The 12,474-nt window shown below is 37.4% G+C and overlaps 2 protein-coding genes across 2 annotated transcripts; both read right to left on the reverse strand.

Annotated features, from left to right (window-relative positions):
- Positions 1-928: 928 nt before the first annotated feature.
- Positions 929-3,153, reverse strand: gabarapa (GABA(A) receptor-associated protein a). The gene is made up of 4 exons (XM_067439100.1): positions 2,947-3,153; positions 2,114-2,192; positions 1,893-2,011; positions 929-1,732 (listed from the first exon to the last, which is right to left on the reverse strand). Exons 1-4 carry the CDS (start codon positions 3,034-3,036, stop codon positions 1,652-1,654), a joined length of 369 nt encoding a protein of 122 aa, XP_067295201.1. The 5' UTR covers positions 3,037-3,153; the 3' UTR covers positions 929-1,651.
- A 1,675-nt stretch (positions 3,154-4,828) lies between these two features.
- ctdnep1a (CTD nuclear envelope phosphatase 1a) lies at positions 4,829-12,275 on the reverse strand. The gene is made up of 8 exons (XM_067439099.1): positions 11,605-12,275; positions 10,337-10,403; positions 9,735-9,853; positions 9,255-9,326; positions 8,964-9,080; positions 8,698-8,809; positions 6,725-6,809; positions 4,829-5,789 (listed from the first exon to the last, which is right to left on the reverse strand). The coding sequence occupies exons 1-8, from the start codon at positions 11,707-11,709 to the stop codon at positions 5,729-5,731; spliced, it is 738 nt and encodes a 245-aa protein (XP_067295200.1). The 5' UTR covers positions 11,710-12,275; the 3' UTR covers positions 4,829-5,728.
- Positions 12,276-12,474: the final 199 nt, after the last annotated feature.

Consider the following 12,474-nt stretch of genomic DNA (forward strand, 5'->3'; position numbering starts at 1 on the left):
TCTGAGATGCTTTTTCCCATTAAAAACATAGTTGATTTCAAACCAGTACGTCTTAATCTTGATATAATTACTTCTTCTCTTCGATATTTCCCTTTAAAAGCCTTGACATTATTTGATTTCTGAATATTATAATAGTGTCTCCCTTTGTTATCTACGTCTCACTTTTTTTTGCCATGAATCTCTCACTGCTCTCTGGACGTCCAGCTCCCCTCCCTAGATTTAATTTGGGCATAATGGGTGGAGAATAAGGTCCAACCAAACCCTCTATCCCTCCACCCATTAGATCCACAGTGGTGGAGCTGGACATCTTTGGCTCGACTGGGTGCGACCGTTTTGTATTCGTAGGTTATTTTTTCACTTATGACATTTTATAATAAGAAATATAATTTTAATGTTCTGCTACTTCTATTAGCTACATTCAGTATACATAAATGCATATATGTGGAATTCAAAACTATATATTTTGTTAATATATTATAATAATAATTATAATAAATATATAATAATTATTTTATTAATCTTTTTATTTTTTGAACTTGAAAATCAGGCTGAACTTCCTTCAAGTTTAAGCAATACCTAAAACAATATGTTAATTTTGAATTCTGTGAACAACTTAATGTTTTAATTAACTTTTTTTAAAATGTTTTTTAATTTATATTTTCCCTGTTTATCATACCCCCAGCTTTTTTTAAATTCAAACCAATCATACTTTTTTTTTTCACAAGAAATTGTTGCATGGCCATCTCATGTTATTAATACCTTGTAAGGATTCTCCTCAGGTATTAATTATAACCATCACTTAATGAAATAAAACAAAAATAAAACTGGATCTGCAAAATCATGAGCACTAAAAAAAAACATGCAATACTCTAGTCTCGGATCTGTGAGAAAAGTACAAATCAAGATCCATTAAAGACTCACACAGGAAGATTTTTACATCAGGTTTATAATGGTGACAATTTTAAGATGGAGTTATTAGGGATAAACTGAACAAAACACACCAATCCATAATAAAAAAATAAGCCCCAAAAGAGCCTTAATAATAATGATAATAATAATACAACCGAGAAATAAACAAGCAGTCTCCTACAATATGTCAACTGAACATAAACTTTTTAATCTTTTAACAAGTTTATTCAAATAAACAGGAATCCAAACCCATTTAAAAATAATAATTGGCAATGATACACAAACACACTCACACTCATACACATTACATGGTATGATAGTCCAATATAATCAGTGATTTTGGTCTGTGCAAATATGGTAGCTAAAAACAAAATCAAACCAAACATTAGACTGCAAAAAGACTGCAGAACAGCAAAGTTACTTTAAGATGCGCATCGGTGCTGAGGGAGAGTGAGAAAAGGTATAAGGAGAAGTGTAGAATATTGAAAAAGCTTCTACGGATATGAGTACCACAAATTTACTGAAACAGACCAGGACAAAGTATCAGGCCTAAAAGCAAGACTGAGGGTGGAACTCTTAACTAGGAAGGAACAATACGCAGGCAGCATAGAGTACAAACAAGATTTCATAAACAGACGAGGAGGAGGAGGATATGAAAGTGCAGTCAACATGTACACTTTGTGTGGCCTAACGTATTGATCATTTTATTTTAAAGAGGGGTAGTGTGGGGCAAGTAAATTGGTTACACATTTCTCAAAACGTCCCCATAGACACTTTCATCACTGTAGGCAATGTAAAGGAAAAAGTCTTCTTCATGGTGCTCCTAAAATAAAGAAACAGAGATGAAGAGTTTAGAAATGCTTCAGGCTCATTGAGCAATAATGTTGCTTTCTTTATTCTACTTAAGTAAACAAACAGATGCAAAAAGAACAAGCAACATAAATTATGTTCAGACACATTCAAAAGAGGATGAAAGATGGTACCTGGTAGAGCAGCCCCATAGTGGCTGATGTGGGAGGAATGACGTTGTTGACAAAGAAGAAGAGGGCATCTTCAGCCCTCAAATGGATCCTTTTCCGAATAAGGAAGTAGAACTGCCCCACTTCAGAATTAAAAAAATGTGTCATTACAAACAAATCCTTTATATTGTAATACCATTATATATTATGCAAATTATTCCGTATTTTACAAGGATAATAATAACCTGTTAGGTCGGAAGGGACAAGATATTTCTTCTTGTCCAGATCTCCTATTCTGGCTTTGGGAGCTTTCTCGACGATCACCTATGGAAAACAAATCAGTGATGATGATAAAAATAACCAGTCAGTCATGTGAGAACAACGGCATCTTTCAGTATTATAATATCAATGGCATTCCTCAGTTAAGGGCTCAGTCCAATTCTAACAAATTTGCCTGCTGATATGACTGACGACGACACATAATGTAACCGAAAATGTATCTAGTATGAGAGGCCACATGGTAATGCGTCATAAAATCTAATATTCTATACGTCTTGTAAAGTTACTCGTCTCTGGTTGTATCTAGTATGAGAGGCCACATGGTAATGCGTCATAAAATCTAATATTCTATACGTCTTGTAAAGTTACTCGTCTCTGGTTCATTTGAATGATTCAATATCAGGTGCAGGATACAAAGCAGTTTACCGGCTCACTTTTTAATGTTTAATACCTTAATGTGTATTAAATGTCACAAATATTTAGACTTATATAGTCTCATAAAAATATATTAATTGCTCTATTATTTGTACTTCAAACGATGCCACAATTTCTAATTAAGACAGAAGCTAACCGACGCTAACGCTAGTCCTTTCATATTTGAAGGACAGCTTTAAAACGTCGGTGACAATTGATTAATAAATCATAGGCTATATATACATTATTTCCCGTCTTTTAAGCGAATAACTATTTTCACAAGGTTCCTCCATACAAATTAGCGTTGTCACGGTGTAATTCCTCGATATGTTTACGTTATCTGTAGAGCAGGGCCCTGACAAAACAACTAATTTGTCTGACTCACAGGCACTCTGTCCGGGTACTTCTTTCTGATTTTCTCCCCCTCGGACCGTCGCTTCTCAAAGGGATGTTCTTCTTTGTACATAAACTTCATTGTCAAAGGCTGGGAGATGTTAAAAATCTCCAGGAAAATCTGCCGTCGACGGTGTTTACAAACTAGCTTTTTTTGACAACTGCGTCGGAGGGCGGAGGGATATCCAATAACAAGGAACAAGGTAAGGGAGGCGGTGCACGTCACATCACGTCGGCTGCGTAATGACGTCCTCGGCAGCCAGGAGGCCTACGTGGCACCATAGATATGTCTATGCTTGGCACTACCTGAAATCTAAACGGTTAAAACAAAAGGAAAAAAAATGTTAAAGCAATACAACATGCGTAGTTCTGTAAGGAAACTTAGCACACCGAATATGATGCAGTCCACATCACAGGTGTCCTGGCCTGGTAATGAAAATGTTAAAGGTTAAAATCATGCAAGATTTGAGTCATGTCCTCAGGCTGATCCAAAATATTCCCCTATGAGGTGCTTTGTATAGAAATGCAAGCTAAATTTGACAAAGTAGTCATTAGAAACCACAAACCAAAGTTTAAGTTAAATCAAAACTATTGAATATTCATCAACTTACCCATCTTTGTATGGAAAGCCTGCTTGCTAACAGTCAACTCCCTCTCGTAAGGGGACTTGGAAGAGGGCTATTTAGGTAAAAATTGGACAAGACTTCAAACCCATAAGCAAGCAGGGAGGACTTGAATAAATCTAGGTTGTGAGTGGGTACTTCATTCAAAATCCTACACTTTTAGTTCCCTGAAAAGTTGCATTAAAATCATTTTTGGTTTCATTGTTACATTGTCATATGCTTACACACGACTGGCAAAACATTATGCAGGTTACGAATCTGACAGACCATCATAAAGCCAATAATTAAAATCATTCCAAAGTAAAACCAATGCCTATTACAAAAAAAAAAAGGCTACAACAGAAGTGGGCATTGACTACCAAGCCACCCAAACACTTCCTGGAAGAAGTCATGACTCAAACATTTTGGAGACAAGCCACAAAGCCAGCGTTAAGGCAGCGTTAAGGCAGCAATTACTTGGATGACATCTCAGATTTCAGCTGTAAAAAGAGCTATGATGCATCAAGTTAAGGGTAAAATGAGACCAGGTGGTTTTTGACCAAATTCAAAGAATTGTGTGGTGTAAATCCAGCACTGCCCACTGTAAACGCTGGGCCTTATTCATGAAACAAAAGCAGAATACATTTCTGTGCAAATCATTCATAGATCCATTGTCTTGTAAATGGTTCCACTGGCGCATATATTATTGTAGAATATTCTTGAAGAATGGTTTTATATTTAATTTATAGTTACACAAGTATGTTTTGCTTGTACTTCATAATGAAGAGTAGTGGAAGCATCATATTTAATCTGCAGGAACTCAGCATGTCGTTAAAGTCATCTAATTCAAATACATTTTAAAAAATCTGACCGCTCAAGTTTATTATATGAAAAACTTAGAAGAAATGTATTTGTAAGTCATTCTTGATTGTGTGGAAAGGGGTTCAAATCTCATCTTACTGCTTAAGTTTAAAATATTAAAATGTTGAAACAATCTTTACCTAACTTGACATTCTCACATTAAAATTACGGAAGTAGCAGCAGATCAGGTTTCTTCTCTATTGTGACGTACATCCAAATGAAACAGATTATCAGATTATAAATAAATGCAGGCCGGCTTGCAGTTGATTTTAAGGAAGGGGTGGAGTTTAAGCAGACTAAATGATTTGATAAATCCAGCATACGCCAGCAGAGAGAAGTCTGCTGATCATCTGAAGACCGCTTCAGCCGATTTAAAATGTAGCACACCCCAAAAAGTGGAAGAGACTATAATTTCAGTTGTTGACAAAAGGATCTGTTTTATTTTTCTGTTATAGCAGAGTCCTTGTAGCTTAGTGTCTCTCTCTCTCAGTGGCTGATGAATCCATATCGAAGAGCATCTAAAAATGCATCCTCGAAATATATGACAAAACCTCTGATTTAACCAGAGGTTCCACATATGAGCCATTTTAAAACAGAAAATTAATACCATAAGCTGTAATAATGGACTGTAGTTATCTCTCTTGCTAGTTTTCTCTTCCACAGCATACTATTAGTACAACGGTATTAACAGCTCTCAGCTCTTAACATAGAGAAGAGGACCAGATACCTGAGATGGCAGACAGAAAAGAAAAAAAAGGAGAGAGGAAGGACAGAACCTTAGAGAGAGAATGAGTGGATAAGACCATGTGACTGACCATTTGTGCTAAGGTCATACAAAACAACAAACAGACATTTAGGAAGGGGGGAATAAGTGCTAATGAAGTGTGGAGCGTGACAGGTAGTTACAACTGATTAACTGATTCTTTATTTACCCCAAAATTGAAAGGTAAAATTGGAATCCAAAGCGTTCTCCCCGTTCACTCAGAAACACTCCAACATGCACACGTTGAATCCAACAACTGTAAGGCAGTTTCCATTTTTTGGGGGGGAAGAAAAAAAATACAAGAAAAACAATGCTGGCCTCTCCATTTGAGTTTATGTGTAAAAGCTTCTCCATCATGTGTCTCTCTCTCTCCTTTATGTTCTCCCATGTCTTCTCATAGCATTTCCTCAGAGGAGTCCATGAGACTAATGGGAGCTCACATGACAAGAGGCTGACAACTCCAGCGCAGGAGAGGCTAACACCTAGCAGGCGGAGCCATGTAAAAAAAAGACAGCGACCAGAAGAGAGACTGGCCCTGACAGATACGATCACCAGAGCCGATGCTGGTGGAGATTTCGGCTGAGGACGGAGCGAACATCTGAGGTAAACCTAGAAAGGGAATGAAAACACACTAAGGGCAGCTTACTGAAACAGCAACATTATTCTCTGGTTTCACAGACAAGGTTTAAGCCTATTCCCAGACTAAAATGCATTATTGAGCTGTTTAAGATAAAAGCAACTAGCACAGGCACATCTTAAAATATGCCAGTGCCATTGTTTTTGTCTCAAGATGGACAGCAATAACAATTTTTTTTCTAAGGCACATTTATAAAAGCTACTTAAATGTCCAAATTAAACTAAGGCCTAATCCTGGCTTAATCTAAGCCCTGTCTGTAAAACCAGGCCAAAATGTGACAAATAAAAAAGCAGTTTAATATTAGTACGAAGCAGAAATATTTGAAGATGACAGAAGTAATGTGCAAAAAAATCCCAAACACTTTCTCCTCTTTTCTGCAGAGAAATAAAGAAAGACACCTGTGGTATAGAAAGGAAAATTTAAAAACAATTTCTTGGATTTGTTTCCTATGTTGTATGTAATGCCTATTGGCTGCATCCTAGCTCTTACATTCATAATATGCCATTTATTTTTATTTATACATGTTATTTATAAAGTTTATATTAAGAAAAAACCCCAAAATGAATGTGTGTGAAACATTGAATAGTTTTATAGTCAATATATTATTATAATTTCCATATTATTATTTAATATCAGCACAAATCAGTCCATTTTGCAATTAACATTTAAAATTAATTTAAATATGGCAAAAATTTTAAATGAGGGCACTACTAATAAGATTGTAGCTGAAAACATTGTAAAAATGACCAAAATATGCAATAAACATATAAACAAGGGGTGAACTATGTGTAGAAATGTGCAAACGAAGGGCATTCAAATTGTGCAGAATTTATTGGGCATAAATTCTGTATAGGCCGTATGAAGATTAAGAGGTTACTATGACCAAGATTGAAATAAATATTCATACCTCAATGCATCCAACATTGGGAGTAGGTTAAGAAGAGCTGTGTCACTTGGGTCACTGAACCACGACTTTATAGGTATTGCGTTGTCTGGGATGAAAACAAGTTAAAATTACATACAATTTATTACATAATTTTTTTAAAAGCCGCATTTCCACCGCAGGAACTTTCCCCAGGAACTAGGGACTTTGGGGTGGTACTCTGTGTGTTTTGTCCACAGGGACCAGGGTCTAAATGAAGTTCCAGGTAAATATTTTCTCCTTAAAACGGCCCTGGTTGCGAGGTAGTACTTTATCAAAGTTCAGGAACTTTCGGGGGTGGGACTTGGGCGCTGAAAATTGGTTGAGTTCAAGGAGGTTGAGGAGGATTTTGATTGGTTAACTCCACGCAGCATTTTTTTTCAACCAGAATTTTTAAAAGTCAGTTACGCTGTGTGCAGTAAGAGTCGTTTACTATTTGAATCAACAATGGTGTTTAAAAATATGACCGGTGGACTGACAACAATGTCATAAGCCCCGTTTCCACCACAGGAACTTTACCCAGGAACTAGGAACTTTGGGTGGTACTTCGTGTGTTTAGACCGCAGGAACCAGGGTAAAATTGAAGTTCCGGGTAAATATTTCCCCCTCCAAACGGCCCTGCTCGCGAGGTAGTACTTTTTCAAAGTTCAGGAACTTTCGAGGGCGGGACTTGGGCGCTGAACATGCTGATTGGTTGAGCTCACGCAGTTCAACCGGCATTTTTAAAAGTCTTTTGCGAGGTTCGTTCTGCGTTCAGTAAATATCAGTCTTTGCTCTCTGTCTGGTGGCGCGCGGTCGTCTCAGCCATCTCACGTTCAATGTCCGTAATAGCTGATAATAATGTACATTGTCATTTTAAATCTAGCTTTACAAGCTTTCTGAATATGCTGCAGCTGCATGCTGCTGAATCTGCATATTAGTGCTCTTTTCTGTCATTGTTAATTACCTCTTTAGTAAACCTATACATAACCAGCAAAAGCAGCAAAGCTTGAATCTCTTCCATACTCGTTATTAATTTTTTTTCACCATGTAAACGACCTGACCGATTACTTTTAAGTGTGTGTCCTTACATGACATGACGTACTTTCCTCTCTTGTCTCATGTTGACAAGAGAGGAAAGTACATTTTTCTGAGGGGTAAACTTTTTATTTCGTAAGTTATGAAGATAATGTTGGAGTAATGACACAGCGTATATTGCCCCAGGCAGTTTTTACTTTAACTGCGCCTGACAGAAGATTTTTTTTTCTGAGATGATTATTACACTTTACAACAAATAGCTATAAATAATACTGTATTAGTCCTGGTGGCCGTTAAGAGTTGCTATGGCTAAAGTTAACACATTCAGCTGCTGGAGAAAACAGCGTTGACATTTTTGGTGCGGCAGACAAACTGCATGTGACAAAATGATTGCGATTGAAAGTCATCACATGTAAACACCAGATCGGTTTAGATAACGTCTCATGTAAACAGATCACTAAATCTTTCAATCGGTACACACACAAATGATTACTGTCCTTCACTGATTTGGAGGAACAGTCGCGCGCATCACCGGACTAATTTGCCTAATCTTCTCGGAACTTTATCGCGGTCGAAACGCAGACAGCTGCAGGTCTGGGGGGGAGAAAAGTTCCTGTAAAAAAGTTCCTGGTACAAATAGTTCCGGGTAATTTTGGTGGAAACGGGGCTATACACGGAGAACTGGAAAGCTGTGCGCAGACTGACGTCACTGGACTAATCTTCATGGTACTTTAGACAGCGATGGAAACACAGACAGCAACAGGTCTGGGGAAAAAAAGTTCCCGGGACAAATTGTTCTGATAATTTCGGTGGAAACGGGGCTAAAGATGCACAAGATGGATGTTTGTGTCCCTAAACACAGGATTACCATAATTGTAGCATCAAATTTATCAAATCAGAGTGGATGAGAAAGTACTCTCCATAGATGTTCCATCTCTAACCTGGGTGACTTCGATAAGCTCCAGGCGAGTTGTCCAAAATAACTATACTGGAGAGATCACTGTGTACTACAGATAGATCTTTTATGTAGCTCCCTAGATCCAACGTGCAGTGCTGCAAAAAGCGAGAAAGAGAGAAACAGACCAAGAGATTCAGTAATTAAACAAAGAGACATGAAAAGCTATTTCCTAGGCAGAATCAATCAACAAATGTCTGTGCTGAGAGTAAGAATTGGCCATAAAATACCATATTGAAGGCAAAGGTTTACCTGTCTGTAGTATCTTCTTTTGAGGATACCCCTGTTATTATCCAGCTTATCTGCTACGGCCGATCCATAAATCTCCATACTAGCTGTAAATACTACCAACTCATACCACTGACTAACCTGACATATACAAACAGGGGGACACACAGACACACACACACGCGTTTTAAAATATTAGTGAATTTTGTCATAGAAAAACTAGCACGCACAGCAAGTGCATTGAGCAACATTGAGCAGATTAACAAACAATGTACACATTTTTTTCATTTATACATTTTGCCAAAGTTCACTCACCACTTCTAAAAAGAAATCAACGTGTGGCCTTTTATGGACAAAAAACCTGACTGGGTGTTTGTCTATTACCACCTGAACAAGAGAAAGAGAGGAAAAAAAGCATTCAGAAAGAAATCACAATTAACGAATAAACATTCATGTTGGCTTTAAAATGTTCTCATTGTTCCTTTATTGTAAATCTGCACTACCATTTAAAACACCTACCGGGTGGGTAAGACTTCTAAAAATGTTTATGAAAGATGTCTTTAATAGCTGCATTTATTTTATCAAAATACAAAAAACAGGAATATTGTTTAATATTATTAACAATGTTTTCTATTTTAATATTTATAAATGTAATATATTTTATATTATAATATAAAATGTAATCCTGTGGTGCAAAGATGAATTTTCAGCTGTCACATGATCCTTCAGAAATCCTTCTAAAATGATTTCACTATCTTATTCTATTGTTGGAGCGGTGTGTTTGTGTGTGTATACCTTGAGGATAAAGTCTGGAGGTGTACCAGGCCTCACTGTAGGTCTAAGGACGCCATCATGGTGAGAGTGAATCAAAGTCTCATCCAGATCCAACACCAAAATCTTCCTCTTCACCGCATCTAAAGCAGCAAACAGTTAACATGCGCCACACACAATGAAAAGTGGTGATTCAACATTCAGAAATCCAACTCCAATTCATGTTATGTCATGTCTACCAAACTCATCTGTACTCATATGCTCTCATGCCTAAAAGAAATCATGAAAAGACTGAGGTGAAAAGATTGTCTCTTTAGTATTAATATACATTATAAACTCACTCACTTCACTATTTTTAATGCACTTTGTTAAAAAAAAAAGTACTTTCACAGTCTATTAATATTTTACAGAATGCTTTACATGGGGAATACATTCTACCCAAAGTGTAAGATAACCACTCCTTAAAAAAAGAAGAAGAAAAATCTGTTGACTGATTGTATTAAAACAGATTATGTTGAAAAATGAGTCTTCAAAAATGTGCAACAATGCATCTATCTGTGTAGTTAGAAGCTCCCCTAGTGGACAGAACTGTAAAAAAAGAGAGGGAAAAGGTGAGAGAAACTTACTGAGTCTGTTTCTGGAAACAGGGGAGAGAGGTAATGTGTCATAACGTACTGTTTGGTACTGGATTATCTGTGGAAGACAGAAGAGCAGACTAAGACAGAGTCATTGATGCACATGGAACAATCTAGTATTTTCCTTGCTTCCACAATGAACAAACTCACGATATCTGTCTGTCAGGCCTGTCACTTTTCGTTATCAATTTCTCTTTCTGATAATCAACCTGGTGCAAATCTCAAAGTCATCATGTAGCAGACATCTATAGTCACTCGCCTAGAATGGGCCCATTCTGACACGACTGGATTATTAATACACCCCCAAAACAGCTGTCCAAATATGTCACAGAATCAGTGTACTCTTAATATCTACTTAAGTAATGTAAACCCTTTAAATAAAAAGTACTAATCTTTTTGTGTAATTAAAAATAAGACTAGTGTATATGTATTAAATTAAATTTCACTTAAATGTTGGTGAACAAACTGAGCAGCATTAAGAATGGCAGTAGCATTAAGAGCCATAAAGCACTGGGTAATCGGGCTTGGCTAACACTGTGTGTGTGTGTGTGTGTGTGTGTGTGTGTGTGTGTGTGTGTGTGAAATTATAGCTGTCATGAAGTTACATGATAGCTGTATTATTCCCAGCAATTACTAGGGATTATTTTTTTCCAAACATTGTATATAAAAATTTTACATGAAGGGAAGAAAATATATACAAAATAATTTAACTAAGGGTCATCTTGCCGAACTGGGCCAAAACAAAAAACAAAACAAGGTTGAAGATAAACATATAGGAGGGGTCCATAGTCCAATGTAATTGGGACATATGGCATCATAAACACTCCCCCAGGGTTACAGAGGTGCATCTGAAACTTACTGTACACAAGTTTCATCAAGCATTTCTGATAAAATGAGCATGAGTTACTTTTAAAAACAATTAAACCAAAATATAACAAAGCTCAAACAGATCCTACAATGGCCCAGCTGAATTGTGTATGTTTTTTGCACTGAGGGCCAAAAAAGTGTCAATATATTCTCGATTGCAGGAATCTCAACAGCTCTTCAATAAAGTGTTACAGTTATACTATAGGACTGGTTACCTATAGGGAATTAGTGCATGACAACAATATTAGTCAACTAAATAAGTGTAACAAAGTTTCTAGCATATCAACAATACAAGCAGCTGAACTTTTTAATATTATTTGAAGACAGGCCGGTGGGAATATAAAGACAACAGATAACCATGCATTTACACTGGCAGGTGTTGACACACTCACCGTTCGTAGATGCTTCCTGAGGATGTATAAAATGAAACTCCATATTCTAGACGTTACTCCAAGGAAGGTGCGAATCCCGAGTAAACACTGGCGTGTCTTCAACATGCTGACAGTCGATGAACGGCGCGACGGTGAATCATAGAAGAGACTGACACCATCCACAAGAGACCAATGACTTTAGGAGAGCTGGAAATTAGGCTACAGCTAATCAGGTCGGCTAACCACTTCCCGCCCGCCACTTCTTTGCTTTTAAAGTAACGCAAGCGACGCGAGCCTAACGACAGAAAGCAGAGACTCTGCTTCACTTGGACCAGCCAGTGTCACAAAATTGCTAAAATGTCAAACGTCTGCCACGCACACAAACAAACCTCGGCGACCACAGGCTAACTGGACTTGCATTTCATTGGCAGGGCAGCTAGCTCTGGGTCTGGCGAGCTCTACAACAAATTATCCTCCTCGGATCGACGGCTCTTGTTCTCGACAGGTTCGATGTTAATCTCAAGACTTCAGACAAACGGCCAAGTATGCAAAAAGTCCAATCAGACGCCATCAAATTCGTTTCAGTACATATCCGGGAGCAAACTGTGAGCCGCCATCAGTACTTTGGTTTCGTCACTTCCGAGAAACAACAAACGTGTCCTCAGTGAAGCTGGGTCATAAAGCTGGGTTAGAGTCAGGACTGAGGAGGACAGGACAGGAACTCTGGAGATGGACACAACTCACAGATATATTGGCTAATATATTGCTAATATATTATACATCTTAATCCGACATGACATTATAGAAAGTAATTGGACGATACAGCTAATAAAACAAACAATAAACAGAAATCTTTTTTTTTTGTGTAAGTGATTTTATTTAGGCTACGTT

The sequence above is a fragment of the Pseudorasbora parva genome, chromosome 3 (genome assembly GCF_024679245.1).
Source record: "Pseudorasbora parva isolate DD20220531a chromosome 3, ASM2467924v1, whole genome shotgun sequence".
Taxonomy (NCBI): Eukaryota; Metazoa; Chordata; class Actinopteri; order Cypriniformes; family Gobionidae; genus Pseudorasbora; species Pseudorasbora parva.

What these genes read in the sequence shown, in the direction of transcription:
- gabarapa (XM_067439100.1), bottom strand. Translation starts at nt 3,036, where the DNA reads ATGAAGTTTATGTACAAAGAAGAACATCCCTTTGAGAAGCGACGGTCC. An exon ending in AGTACCCGGACAGAGTGCCT is followed by an intron (nt 2,193 to 2,946) that starts GTGAGTCAGACA and finishes TGTTTTCCATAG; the next exon opens with GTGATCGTCGAGAAAGCTCC. An exon ending in TGTCCCTTCCGACCTAACAG is followed by an intron (nt 2,012 to 2,113) that starts GTTATTATTATC and finishes TTAATTCTGAAG; the next exon opens with TGGGGCAGTTCTACTTCCTT.
- ctdnep1a (XM_067439099.1), bottom strand. Translation starts at nt 11,709, where the DNA reads ATGTTGAAGACACGCCAGTGTTTACTCGGGATTCGCACCTTCCTTGGA. An exon ending in TCAGGAAGCATCTACGAACG is followed by an intron (nt 10,404 to 11,604) that starts GTGAGTGTGTCA and finishes TGTCTTCCACAG; the next exon opens with ATAATCCAGTACCAAACAGT. An exon ending in AAAGAAGATACTACAGACAG is followed by an intron (nt 8,810 to 8,963) that starts GTAAACCTTTGC and finishes CGCTTTTTGCAG; the next exon opens with CACTGCACGTTGGATCTAGG.